Raw genomic sequence first — 15,411 nt, 5'->3', positions numbered from 1 at the left:
TTAACAATAACCTTCAATAATGGAAGGGGAAAGGGATATTTTAATACTAATGTCAGCGAAGAGGAGTAGAGAGTGAAAGTCCAAGCAATACCTTAAAAATTACTGCATGGAAAAGATAGATTGACACAAACTAAATCTGGAAATGCCCCAGCTGAGGTTAACTAAAAGAAGTCTACATTACTACTACATATAAGGGGCTCTTTAGATTGTCTGAATAAGGTCCATGGCTATTGTAAGACTACTATATACCCTTAAACAGAAAGGTTCAATACTCTTGGGTAAGATGTTAAAATACTGATAAAATATATAACAAAAATGTTACAATGGCATATAAATTTTTATACTATCTAATTAATAAACTTAAGAACACTATTCAAAAAACAGAAAGGCTATAAATGGAACTATATCTAGAGTTAGCAACCAGAATACAAATTTGTGAATTATAATATATTATCAAACATTTCCCTACTTCTCTGAAGTCAGCAAATAAAATAATGTTAAAAAGATCAGAAAAGGATTTTAAGATTTATTTGAAAAATATAGGAATTACCCATCATAATTGATCCTGCATGACTGTGAAAAACCTTAGGTATGAATTGTGTTGGGAGCAAAGGGTATGCCTAATTAAACATCAACAGTATGGCTAATTGTTACAGCAAATCTGATATTGCAGTAAAACCTTAAACACTATTAATATTGACCTAAGAGAAGCTGCTTCTCATTTGATAATTGTTACTTCTGGCCTGAGTTTGGGAGAGAGATCAACTTGGAGTATGTCTCTGAGAAACTATTTTTTTTCCTATAATCCACTGGGAAGTCAGGTTTAGAACAATTCGTTGAGGTTTAGAACAAGGCATCACATGTGTCTATGTGTCCGTGAAGGTGAGAAGGTGTTTAACTCCCTAGAACTGGAGTCACAGGTACTTGTGAGCCACCTAACATGTAGGTCATTTGCAAGAGTAGGAGGTATTCTTAATTTGGGAGCCACTCTCCATCTATGTTTTATTTTCTGAATTTGCATAAATGTCATCTGTCATTTATTTATAGATCTAATAACATCACAGTTCTTTAAGGGTCAGTTAGAAACTGCTTTTGCAAAAGTTTGAGTCTTCATTGAATCTTCAAAGTAACTAGCATCAGTTTTATAAAAGTGATATTTTCACTTCCTATGATTTTAGACTCCTGATTTCCCTGTACATACTCATGTTAATCAACCCTAAGTCTCTAAGATTTGGTACTACATAATCTATCTCATTTCTCAAGGCTTAAAGCAATGGTAAGATAGAGCATTTCTACCCCACACTCTTAAGATAGCATGTTCTGCATCCTTGGGGAAGCCCATGCAGAGAAGCAGGAATACACACATATGACATAAATTTTAGGTCATAACTAGAAAAAAATCTCTAACAGGAAAATGACAATGGAATGGGAGTTATGCAGAGAAACAGAGCTTCAAGGAGGGAGGCTACAAGAAAATGCCTGGAGTTTGCTCTAGCTCATATGTCTACTGTAGCTTATTACCAAAGGGATAAATCAAAAAAAAAAAAAAAAAAAGTCAGACACAACTAAAAGATATAACATTTTCTTCCACATTGTTCTTGAAAGAAATCTAATAGACAATTTTAAACAAATTCCACAAACTACTCCAAAACTCTTCCAACAAACTACAGCAATGAGTAAAGTGAAATAATTTTGTAAGGAAATATAAGTAAGCAATGAGAGATTGTGAAAACAGAAGTCGCGTAGATAATTAATTTTTTAATAAAATGAAGACCAAGTAGTAGATAAAACCGTTGGAGTGAGTATACATCTGCATAGGGCACTAGATTCACTCCAAAGAACAATAGATCTTGATCTCAACAACATGCTATATGCCTAAGTGACACATATTTATACAAAACAAATCTCAAGTTAATAGTTAAACTACTGAAAGCATCAAAGAAAATCTAAGCAGCACATGTTTCAGGGGTTGTGTTCAGGAAAGACAAACACACACAATCACAAGCACACACACACACACACACACACACACACACACACACACACACAGACCAATACCAGAAATCTGAGCCAAAGAATCCAAGAGGAATGAACATTCTGCAAAGGTTTCAGTTTAATATTATAAAACTCTTCAAATCACAATTTCAATCCTCAATATCAAAGCATTAAACTAATTATGTGTAGCTTTCTACTTTTTGAGCATGGTAAGAGATTATGAAGTATTGTAGATTAATACAGGTCATTAACACTGTCTCATGTTGGAGTAGCTAAAACTCCATACCACTAATGCATAAGGAATGAAAATGTACAGCTATGAATGACTTCTGTGTAACAATGTTTCTGTTCTGCATTCATGTATCTACAGAAAAAGAGCATACCAAGTTTGTGTTGCCAAACAACAAGATCCATGGAAAGGAACCAACTTATTTGACATTAGAAACTCCGCAACAGTGTAGTGTAGTGTATGTACCTTTAATCTCAGCATTCTGGATGGAAGCAGTGGCAGGTTTATCTCTGTGAGTTCTAATCCACACTGGTCTACATGGTGAGTTACAGGACAACCAAAGCTATGTAGAGAGATCTAGTCACTTCCATTCCCAGAAACACACACACACACACACACACAGAGTGGGGGGGGGGGCAGGTGGAGAAGGAGAAACAGAGACTAACAAAACAGAGTGTAAAAGCAAGCCAATTTTTTTAATATTCTAAAAAAATCAAAACAACAACAACAAAAAAATGAACATAGCATCAAGATACTATTTTTTTCTTTGGCAAAAGAATCCAGAGTAAAAATATTGTTTGACTATGTCTTATTTCGCCATATATATGTTCTATCAAAGGTTTTTTTTTAATATTTTTTCCATCCTCAGATGTAATAATTTAAAAGAAGTTGAACGCTTCCCTGTCAGAAAAACCAGTGTCTCTTTAACTAGTTTTTCCTTCTGTAAAAACCAAACTTTAGGATGGTAAAGAACATGTGTGCTTATGGATGCACCAAGCCATGTGTCCAATACAGGAATGCCTGCAGCTCATACAAGGTCCTTTAATAGAGTCACTTCCATGATGCAGGGCACTAGAGCATGAAAGAAGCTTTGAAGGTTAATACATATTTTAGTCATAATGTGTACAGTTTGACAGTCTCTCTCTCTCTCTCTCTCTCTCTCTCTCTCTCTGTCTCTCTCTGTCTCTCTCTGTCTCTGTCTCTCTGTCTCTGTCTCTGTCTCTGTCTCTGTCTCTCTCTCTCTCTCTCTCTGTCTCTCTCTCTCTCTCTCTCTCTCTCTCTCTCTCTCTCTCTCTCTCTCTCTCTCTCTCTCTGTGTGTGTGTGTGTGTGTGTCCCATAAAGGCAATTTGCTTTAATACCTTCTCTCTTTTTATAATGTGGGTCTTGGACAGGCTTGGGGAGTCAGGTTATATTAACTTCTAGTCGACAATGTAGGACAAAAACTTGTTGAAAATATATTATCTTAGATTAAGATAGATTATTCAGTAATTAAGAGTACTCATTTATTTGCAGAGGACTGGAATTAAGTTCTCAGCAACCAAATCATGTCAAACAACTGTCTGTGACACCCTGAAACTTCTAACATTCTCAGAAACCTCATTCATGGTGTACAATCATACACTCAAGTACACATACACACACAGAAACACACATACACATAAAACTAAATACATAAATATTCAAATATTAGAAAGAAAATTAGATCTTCCCCACCAGATGTCTATTTAATTTCTCTCTTTCTAGAAACCATCAGCAGCAGCAGCCTTTGGAGAATCCTCCTGAATAATTATCTTACTTGTAAAAAAAAAAATGCTGTCTGTAATTTCAAAGCAGCAGAAATTTTTAGAAATAAAACTGTAGCATATAACATAGCTCAGAAATTCCAAAACTCAAACAATAAGTTTATAAGATAGGGGCTTGCCTATTATTCAGTCATCCTAAGGTTACTCTATTTGTTAAAGTTTCTGCAAAATATGAAGTACATCAAGCGAGACCGGCCCCAACATACTGCTACTCAACTGGAAAGGCAAGCAGCCAGCAGAACTGCTCATGAAATAATCCCCCACTGTTTTTTGGTCTGCCCTTTTCTTCTGAGATAGAATGTGAACCTTATTTCAAGGATTTCTTGGCGATACAGGAAAATGCAGAAGTTTTTTAGGCATCATTGTTGCACATCCTAACTAATGCCTGACCTAAGTCACGACCCTGGTCAGAGACCCTATAAAAACCCTATTCTCCTTTAACCCCTTCAAGTAAATCAGCAGAATACTTCCCCTTCCTGATTAAAACAAAGCTGGTCTTTGACCTCTAGAGCCAGAACTGGGTTCAACTCTTTGAGATGGTAATAATATGAGCTGTTTGATGTATGCCAAGTATCATAAAAGAAATAGTATTTCATGATAAATCATCAAATAATACATATATGTCCCAAGTCAAGGTAGCAGTTTCTCTATCCCAAAAATGTTGTCAGTATAAAACACTGCAGATAATAAGATGCTTCTCTCTGCTAAGGTTTGGCATCTGGTGCAGAACTGTGCCTCTGCTACTGTGCACAGCACTGCAATGTGCTCACTGTGAGGACATAACAAGGCTGCCAAGTACTTATATGATTTCTTCTATGCATGTAGCAATTTTTTCTGGGTCTGTGATATTTCTATACTTAACAACAGAATGAAGACAAATACTTCATAAGGCAAGTGGTTGCTTAATGTAAACATCCAAACCTAAACAACTGAATGTCTCTAGAACACCTGAGACGTTCTATATTCAGTTTTTCAAATATAACAAAATGAAAGCCTAACAATATATTGAAAGAATTAAAAAAACACAAATATTGTAATTAAAGTAAGGTGAGTAACTACATTTTTTCTTAATTCTGAAAATATTAAACATTTTTCTAGTACTCTTCACACACACAAACACACACACAAACACACTTCTATCTTTAAATTGAAATGGATTTCAACATCTCTGGTTTAGTAATGTTTAATGAACTGTAATACACATAGATATTGTAGCAAATATAGTATTAAAATGTTTTGGTACATAATAGTTCAAAAATTGTTTTATTTAATTGGGACCAACTGGCTTCATTGCATCTTATAAACTTTGCAATATATATTAAGAATAAAAGGAATAAAAATGAACAGATGTTTCTCCTTAAAGAAAGCAACTAAGATTTTTCTTACACAATAAATCAGCTGCAAGTACATTTCTAGGACATTGCTTGAGGCTGTTTTGTTATAAAATTTTTAGCACACACACATACACACACTAACTTATACTTACCTCTGTGTGGATCCAAAATTGATAGAGGAGATTGAATTGAATGTGAACAGCAAACACTGAAGGCGGTACAAAAAGGGCCAGGGGACTGTAGAAAATCTGTAAAAGAAAAAAATAATCTGTTTCATTTTATAATCATGGGTTCAACTATATTAATGGTCCTTCTTGATCATAAATAATTTTCCATGATTTTTTGTAATATTAATTTTCACATAGTGATCAGTTTGTAAACATTACTTTTCTATTTGGCCTTTAACATTTTTTATTAAAATATCACATGCTATGTGTTATTTCCTTTCTAGGGAATTCTCAGATGTGTTTCAGGAAAGTACAGTGATTGCTTATAGTGCATAAACACATTATTGAGGCAAAATTGTAAGCCTTTATATCTTGACCACACCCAAATGCCCAATTAATGCATGTTTTTTAAAATATTAAAATGCAATTATAACAAACTAAAGTATGAGACATACTCAAAGAATAGAAGCTTTCCATTTCCATGTGTATGTGATTGATAGAAAGTAAAATATCTCCTAAATTTTTATCCATGTTGCTGAGGTGGTAAGTACCATTTAAGAAAAATGGAAATGCTCCCAAGGGTAGAGATTTTCTGAAGATGGAAATGCCCTTGCTTTGTAAAACCAACATTTTCTGATTTGCTGTGTTCACCTAATAGCTTGTTCCTGTGAGCAGTTTTATGTGCTCAAAACTGTTTTCTTGAAAGAAAATTCAAAGAGCCAAATCAGTAACCGAAGAATTTCACTTCTGCTTTATATTTCTGGTTTTATTTAATCCATGTTTCTAAAATGCTACATATTTTTAAAACATTTTTTCTGAATGCTATGATTTAATTGCTGAATTATTATTATAATGTCTTTGTCTTTGATCAGGCAAATAATCACTTTAAGGATAAAAGTTATGGACATTAAAATTAGACATTAAAATTAGACATTAAACTACTGTTAAAGTTACAGAATATAAGTAAACTAAAATAAATACTTTTGTATTTTAGTTGCAAGCAACTTCTCATAATTTGTTATTGTCTGGAATATGGAATAAATAAGTTTCTACCTAACATTCACACCAATGCCATCTGACTCCAGAGCTTCTTAGCTTTAAGTAACACTGTTTACATGAGGTTGACTATTCTATGAGATAATAAATGTATAATAGGACCTTTATAAAATGATATGTCTTAAAAAAAAATGAGGATAAGACACAGTCTCTGTCCAGCAGAGATAAGTCAGTGTATTTTGACCTGTTTCAAGCCACTAGCAGAATGGTGTTTAGATGTTGGCATCTAGAATGGTTTATGAAAGAACTATAAGTGTTGTGACATTGTTGCACTTGTTGAAAGTAGTGTTGTAAAAGCCTAGATTGTGGGAAGCTAGGACAGATCTCAGAGAGACCAGGAAGCAGACTGCAGATAAAATGGAGGAATATGATCTAGGAGGAACATTCATTTCCTATTGAAACAATGGATCACTTCCATTTAGCAATCTTTAATATGTCTGTTTCTCAGTATGGTAAAAAATGTAGAATGGTTTAAAAAAAGCTGTGTTCCTAAATGAGCAATGGGAGCATTTTAAAATCATTTTAAGGAAGTTGTTGTAAAGGAATGTTAATCCAAGGACTATGGTTGCTCCAGCAAGGGATCGCATACAAAGATCTTCTAGGTATGTATGGAATACAAACACAACCTTAGTACACACCTGTAATCCCAAACAACGACTATAAGGTTGCTTTGTAGAAGGAAGGAGTAATGTTTAAAGGTGACATGGAATTGAGGCACAGACAAAGTGACAAATCAGGGAAGATTTGACAGAGAAAAAATACAGCATCTCTCAGGAGAACAGACCAGGATAGTGGAAGTCAGAGATGAAGAGCAGTTTAGTGAGTGCCGTTTAGTTGAGTTCAGGCAGTGTAGTGAAGTTCAACCAAATTAGTTCATTTTCCTGCAGTTCATTTGAAATAGTACAGTAGAGTTGAGTTCATTTCTGAGTTCAATGCAGGTCAGCCAAGACAGCTGAAGTAAGGGAATAAGAAGCTAAAAGGTTAGAAAAATATTTTCAGAATTAGTTTGAGGCCAAGCAGAGCAATTCTGTCAAAAGCCAGGAGAAGCCAGATTGAATCAGTCATCTTGGAGAGAATTTTGAGTTGAATTGAACCAGCCAGACAGAGATAAGAAAGAGCTAGAAAGGGTGACCTTATTCAGTAAGTAGTAAGTCTCTGAGATGACAGTTACAACATAAGAATTGGTTATGTTTTATAAGTTTTTCACAAAGTAACATGAAATATCTCCACTTTTAAATATGTCCAAGAGAAAAAATTAGAATAATAATGTGGTCAAATTAAGAATTAAACAAGAAAATGAATGTTATAATTAAAAGTAGAATAAGAGGATATGTTCACTTCTTACATTAATTAATTGAAGATATAAATAGGAGTAGAAAGAGAAAGCAGCAAAACTTCACATTTCTCTGCAATTTTTCAAAAAGGTCATGCATGAAGTATCAGTAAACAGAGCTTGATGGGACTGAAATTCTAGAAAGGTTTTCCAATTACAGAGAATAAAAAAACAACAAAGAGGTTTCATGTTCCTTTTATGGCTTGCTGAGCATGTAGAAGAATATTCTGTCTGGAAGCCCAGGTCAGAGTAGGGAAATCACACGCAGCAGAGCCAATTGAAGGACTACCAGCAAAAACATATGGTGGTGGGTGTGCAGAGTGCGGGTAAAGAGATGATTTTTTCATGCCCCAAAGACTCAAATATGGACTAAAATGGTGCAATCAAGCAGGTCTGCAACCATGGGAAGGAAGTACCCGAGGTTCCTTGTGATAGAAAGTAGATGCATATATGCAGACCTGAGAGGAAAATCAGGGCTTGATAGACAGTTGACTACTAGTAAACTGCTAAGCCAAATTGCTAAACTTTAAGTGCGTACATTCTTAATCATTTACTATTATTATTTTATGTTTTACATTTCAGTAGTTTTTCTTCATGTATATTTGTACACAATGTATATACACTGCCCAATGAAGTTGTAGCCAGTGTCCATGAAGCAGAAAGAAACCTTGGGTCTTCTGGATATCAAGTTGATTGTAAGCTGGCATGTGGTTGCCAGGAATTAGAACCAAGTCCTCTAGAAGACAGTCAGTGCTGTTAACCACTGTTCAGTCTTATTAACTTCCATTTTAATTAATTTGAAAGACAACAAACAAACAAACAGAGCTTTTGAGACTGAAGGACTCTAAGTAGCTTAATTTATTGACATATGTACTTCTAGAAGTCTCAACTTTTTATAGTATTGGCTATAAAAAAAGCTTGTTCTTTTTTCTTCAGAAGACACTAGAAATTAATGAGTCAAGTAACATATTCACATTTTTTAAGTCCGTGATAATACAACATGCCATACTTCATTACAGGTACAGAGCACTAACATTTGTGTTTAACACATATGTGCTGCCAGTGAAATGTCCCACTCCTATACCCCAGCGAATAGAATCCTGTGGCAGGCAGATGAATGGGGATTTAAAAATCATTCTTAGCTGTCTCATAAAACACATTTGAAAAAGTATTTAGGACAGTAACAAGAATTTCAATATGCTTGATATAATCTAGGCCTATCTTTGTTTCTATGTCTATGTGCCTGTGTATTTTCCCTCTATGCATCCCATCTTCTCATCCATACTACTACATTTTAGACATCATACTTCATAGGATGTGTGGTAAATAGTAGCTTTTCCCCCAAAAGAACATGTAATTCTCTAGCATTTAACACCTCACCATGTGTGCTTTTCTGAAAAAAAAAAAAAAGCATATTTCCAGAAACAATCAAGTAAAAAGAAATTAATTATAGTAAGATCAATTCAGTGGAAGGGATCAAACCACCATGGAGCAACACATGGCTCCAGCCACATATGTAGCCTAGGATGGCTTTGTCAGGAATCAGTGGGAGGAGAGGCACTTGGTCTTTGAGAGCTGAATTCCCCAGTGTAGGGAAATGCTAGGAAGGGAAGGCAGGAGTGAGTTGGTGGGTGGATAGGGGAGCACCCTCACAGAAGCAGGGAAAGAGAGAATGGGCTAGGGAGTTTCCAGAGGGGAAACCAGGAAAAAGAATTAAATTTGAAATGTAAATAAAGATGGGAGGGGGAGGGATGATGGAATTGTGGGAGAGGAATAACATCTAAAATATAAATGCAGAGAATTTCCAATAATTTTTTTTAGGGAAAAGGGAATATATTCAATTAAAGAAAAAAAGAAGAAAAAAATGGTGTTTCTAGAAGATGGAGATGTGCATGTGGGAAAGCAGGATAAAGAAAAGGTAGAGGAGGCTCTGTCGAACCTCAAGAGTGTAACCGCACCAAGCTAATGACCAGAGGCTATAATAGAAATGGAGCCCAGGGCTTTCAGAGAAAAAGCTAGTCTTGTATAAACTGAATTAACAGAGGCAGCTTCAAAGATTGTAAGGAAATCCATTGCATTCTAAGCCACCAACCTCTGTTACTCTATCAGATCCCTCAGGAAACTAAATTTTTTTACTGAGTATTATACTTTCATACAACATTTCATTTACAGCCTTGTCCTTGGTTAATTTTTGCTATTCTTACAGGTTCTGAAGATCTCTTCTTCCATGAAGCCTCCCTTGACTCAGCAATATTGACAGTAATCTAACAATTTGTAACAGTAGCTAATTATTGGTCAGACTATCTCCTCATAAAACAACAACCTAAGAAATGCAAGCCTGCTTTAGTGGTCTTCTCTCCCACCGTCCTCCATCCTGCCAGGGCTGTGGGAAACAGGGGTGAGAACGGTTCCATGGACGTGACCTTGCAATCTATGATTACAGTTGTGTAATTTAGCCTTTATGCAATTCTCAGCAGCAACACTCAGGCTATTTCATGCCCATCTCCTTCCTCAGCTTCACACTCACTGTGAGAGCAGAAAGGGATGGACAGATTGCTAAAAGGAGTAATGTGAATTCAGAGAGGTAGATTACGATCTAAACAAATTTCAAAAGTGGTTTCTCAAGGCCCAGCCTTCTACTTCCTGGATGCATGATATACTTGAGACTAGTAAATCAGAGGAGTCAAAAAAAAAAAAAAAAAAAAAAAAAGAAAAAGAAAAATGAAAAGGAAAATGGCCACCTTTATGTGGTAATAGAATATTGGCTGATGGTAGTGAAGGGTGTCTGAGTTTTGAGACAAGGTTCAGAGTGTAGTTTTGTCTCTGTAACTCATGAGGGTCCAAAACTGTTTTCCTTCTGTAGCAAATACTTATGTAAGATTGTGATCCCTGGTGAATTTAAACACATTGCTACCAAATTCTTAGCTTCTTAGGTCTTTATTGGATCACATTTATGCGACTCCAACTCCTGCAGTTGGAAAAATTGTCCTTGTTTATGTATGTTACTAGAAAGTATGACATAATAGAAGATCCTGCATTGTTGAATGAAATACAGCAAACCCAATAGTATGCGTGAGAAATGTAATTGAGATGTCTCCAAGAATGTCTCCTCCATTATGTAGGGTAAACTTTTTTTTTCAGTGCTCATACTCCTCATTTAATGACGGAATTACTACAGCCATAGAAAGTCAGACAGTCAAGTCAAAGAAAAAAGAATCAAAATATTAAACAAAGGATGTAGGGTAATCTTAAGCTAACAATGTGAAAAATCAGAGAAAATAGCCAGAGCTCTTTTCATCCTTGCTACCACTAAGATTTAAGGACTGATTAATTGGTTCAAAGTAGCAAGTAACCAGAGCCATAGATTTCTTGTAAATGTATGTGGATGTATACACATACACGTACTTCTATGCAATCATATACATGTGTGTCATATACATACACACATGCACATGTACATACATATACATTTATACAGTGTATTTGTTGTTACTATTTCCTAAGTAATCAGGAATATTGCTTACTATTATCAGAAATTATATGAATATTGTTTATTTATTTAAATTTTATGATGTATACTAAAATATTTCAGTAAGTATATTTCTTTTGTTAATAATTTAGTGTGATAAAAGGACCATCCTCCTCCAAGTTGTCTTTAATTGCAGTGTTTAACCTAGCAACAAAACAAAATGTGAATAGTTCATGACCACTAGGATGGGGCTAAAGACTTGGGGCATGAAGTCTTCAGGGGTAAAATTTTACTTCTCTTATATTTTACTAAATGTGCATCTATCAACATAGTATCATTGCTGATAATAAATCTAATATGAGTTGATGGTTGCTATTTCCTTCATCCTAAAACTATATTTTCCATACTCATATAGTATTTGAAGGAGAGTAACAGTTGATTAAAGTCTGTTTTAGGGCCCAGTATTTTGAATTCTTGAATAGGCATGCTTACAGAGGTAAATATAACATTAAGGCACTTCCTCAAGAATGGTACTTAAAGAAAAACATGAGCTACCACATTTCTAGCTACTATTTACCAGGAGGCAGTATGCCATATTTGAATTAGAGAGAAAGACTTTTTCTAGTAATAACTCTGCTGAACCCCAGTATTGAACTAATCATTTTCAATATATACTAAACAAGCTGCATGCCTAAGTATGTACTATTTTTAAAGTCCTTTATTTCACATTTTAGTTATAATTCTATACACAGCCATATATGTATGTAGCCTATGTAATTCATATATTAATTACAAACATTATCATTCAGAACTCATTCTGGTTTGTTCCCTTTTGTTTTCTTCTTTCTCTCTCTCTCCCCCTTTCTCTCTCAACTAAGTTTTTTTTTTTTAATTTATACATTTGTTTGTTTTGGAACAGAGTCCTGCTGTGTAACCATGGCTGACCCAGTATTTACTATACAGGCTGCACTGGGTTTCAAATCTTAGCATTAATCCTCCCTCATTTGTGGCTGCACCTATATTTGCTGTACCTGGCTTTTCCTTTACTTTTTGACCGCATACACAGTTATACATTAAATGTGGAATTTTAGCTCCCTCATGTACCATATATTATAGACTTACAAAAAATGCCCAGTCCTGGTGGCTCAGGTATTTATTTCTGCAATTCAGCAGACAGAGGCAGGCTGGTCTCTGTGAGTTCAAGTCTGCCTTGGTCTATACAAATGCCAAGACAGCCTGAGTTACAAAGGCAGACACTCCCTCGAAATGACAACAAAAGAAAGTGATCATTCTGATACAATTATAGATTATAAGATGTCTATGCTTTTGTTCTAAAAACCATTTAGAACACGTGCTAGAAATGTATTAACATGTATAATGAAAGATTAAAGTGCTGTAAATACACATTTTTAGCAGTATATAGTAAAGAAAATGGCACTCAGCTTAATAGTATTCTATAAACTGCAGCTGCTTCATGGAGGTAATGTGAGTCTTAAAATTGACTTTAAATTACAAATAGTAGGCTTATAAATTCTAGAAAATAAAATTATTTTCTTTAGTTTGCTTCACATGACAGGTCTGTCAGTTCAATTTTCATGATAGTATGAAAGAAATAATCTGAGTTTAATTTTGTTCTTCATTTCACACACCAATTTTCTTTTCAAAGACATAACCCGTTTATTACTTGTTCTAAAATACAGGGTTGCCTTGGTAACTTTAAACTATAGGACTTATATAACAGCTGATAAGGAATGTCACAGAGGATTCATGAAAAAAATTGAAATTAGACTTTTATTTCAATATATTGAATATATTTAAGAATATTCAGTATATTGAAGAAGGGACCCAGAAGTGCTGGTCATTAACGCAGATTGCCTTATGCCCCTCACCCTTCTTCAACGTGTTTCTACCTGCCTTCATCCTCTTGAAACAAATAGCAATTTGTGAGATATTTCTGTGGCTTGTTTCGAAATTCCTCACACTTTTTATGTCTATGACAGAGTAATGTACAATGCTTGACTTTTGAGAACAGATTAGTAGGAAAGTAATTTTCTTCGGTTTGCACTTATTTTAACTTTATGCATACGAATACTTTTGATTTACATTATTTTATTTGGAAGCAATTAAAACAGCTCAGAGGAACGAAATTTCACAGACAATGGATGTCATTAACCTAGGTGTCATCCATTTATCATAAAAGCGAGGCAGAGGAATTATGTAGATGATGAAATAATCCAGAATGGCATTGGATTGGCCATCTTCATGGGACACCATCTCAACAAAGATATCAGTCCACATACATTTCAAAATTGTCACCTTCTGTAAATGAGACATAATTCTCACCACTTAAAACTACTCCAGTGGCTCCATATTCTGAGAGAACTTTGAGTCAAACTTTCATACCAAATGGTGAACGATTTCCACCCTTCCTTTCTTTGTTTGACCGAATAGCTCCTACTGCCACTTAGAATGTCATTCCTTAATTTTTCTAGAAGCACGCTTCTACATCTAAGTTATAGTTTCAGCTCAGTGCCTTTTCACCTGTGTCTGTTAAAGAGCAAAAGAAATAGTCTAAAGCTGGTCCTCCACAATGCACACTGGGCGGCTGGGTTTTTACAACCCAGCTGCCAGCAAATTCAGGAATGACATGGGAAAAATAAAAATAGAGATTAGAGAAAACTAGGGTTAGATAATTAATGAGATAAGTCAAAGTGGGGTTTATCTGAAGCTTATTTTTATAGTTTTTTTAATTGAACAATTTTATTTAAAAAAAAAACAAAGATAAATGTACAGATTTTAAGCATTTTTGCATAAAAGTATACAAATACATTTTTATCAGTACTTGGTTTTTTTTAAAGGTTTGATAATGTGCATTAAGATCTTACTAATTACAATGAGCATAAAATACTTGTAAAACAAAACATAACATGGAAATATTCAAAGTTTTCTTGGTGTGTAAAGATTAAACATAATGATTTTTAAATACCAAAATTGCCACAAGGTTATTTTCTTAGCTCTTGAGTTATTAATGATTTAAGGTTTAAGTGTAACCCACTCTGAGAGGGTGTTATACACTTCTTTTTTTCTAAGAAGGACTGAGGCTTACATATTTTGACCTTTCCTTTTTTTTTTTTTTTTTTTTTTTTTTTTTTTTTTTTTTGAGCTTCATATGATTTGTGAGTTGTTTTATGGGCATTCAGAGCTTACTGGGGCTAGTATCCAATTATCAGTGACTGCATATTATGTCTGTTCTGTGACTGGGTTACCTCATTCAGGATGATATTTTCTAGATGCATCCATTTTCATAGGAATTTCGTAAAGTCATTGTTTCTAATAGCTGAGTAAATATACCACAATTTTTGTATTCATTCATCTACTGAAGGACATATGGGTTTTTCCAGCTTCTGACTATTATAAATAAGACTCGTATTAACATGGTGGAGCATGTGTCCTTATTGTATGTTGGAGCATCTTTTGGGTATGTGCCCAGAAGTGGAATAACTGGGTCTTCAGGTAGTACTATGTCCAATTTTCTGAGGAACCACCAGACTGATTTCCACAGGGGTTGTACCAGTTTACACCACCACCAACACAGAAGAAGTGCTCCTCTTTCTCAACATCCTTGCCAGCATCTGCTGTCCTCTGAGTTTTTGATCTTAGCCATTCTGACTGGTGTGAGGTGGAATTTTAGGGTTGTTTTGATTTACATTTTCCTGATGACTAGGGATGTTGAACACTTCCTTAGATACTTTTCAGCAATCCAAAATTCCTTAATTGACAATTCTTTGTTTAGCTACATACCCCATTTTTTTAATAGGATTGTTTGATTCTCTGGAGTCTAACTTCTTTAGTTCTTTGTATATTTTGGAAATTAGACCTCTATCAGATATAGAGTTGGTGAAAACCTTTCTTAATCTGTTGGCGGCCATTTTGTTTTCTTGACAGAGTCCTTAGCCTTACAGAAACTTTGCAATCTCATTAAGTCCCATTTCTCCAATCTTGGTCTTAGAGCACAAGCCATTGCTGTTTTGTTCAGGAAATGTTCCCCTGTGCCTATGTGTTCTAAGGTTTTCCCTACTTTCTCTTCTAATAGTTTCAGTGTACCTGATTTAATGTGGAGATCTTTGATCCACTTCACTTGAGCTTTGTTCAAAGAGATAAGAAAGGGACTATTTTTACTCTTCTGAATGCAGAGTGCCAGTTGGACAAACACCATTTGTTGACAAGGCTGTCCTTTTTCCATT

The 15,411-nt window shown here is 34.8% G+C and overlaps 1 protein-coding gene across 1 annotated transcript in view; it reads right to left on the bottom strand.

Annotated features, from left to right (window-relative positions):
- AGMO (alkylglycerol monooxygenase) overlaps positions 1-15,411 on the bottom strand; it is a 314,763-nt gene that overhangs the window by 184,858 nt on the left and 114,494 nt on the right. The window contains exon 6 of the mRNA XM_080929205.1: positions 5,295-5,390. Within this exon, the coding sequence (XP_080785331.1) occupies positions 5,295-5,390 (96 nt within the window). The remainder of the gene's footprint in view (positions 1-5,294; positions 5,391-15,411) is intronic.

The sequence above is a fragment of the Micromys minutus genome (assembly GCF_963924665.1).
Source record: "Micromys minutus genome assembly, chromosome: 1".
NCBI classification, from domain to species: Eukaryota; Metazoa; Chordata; class Mammalia; order Rodentia; family Muridae; genus Micromys; species Micromys minutus.
This window is presented reverse-complemented; position numbering and strand designations above follow the sequence as displayed.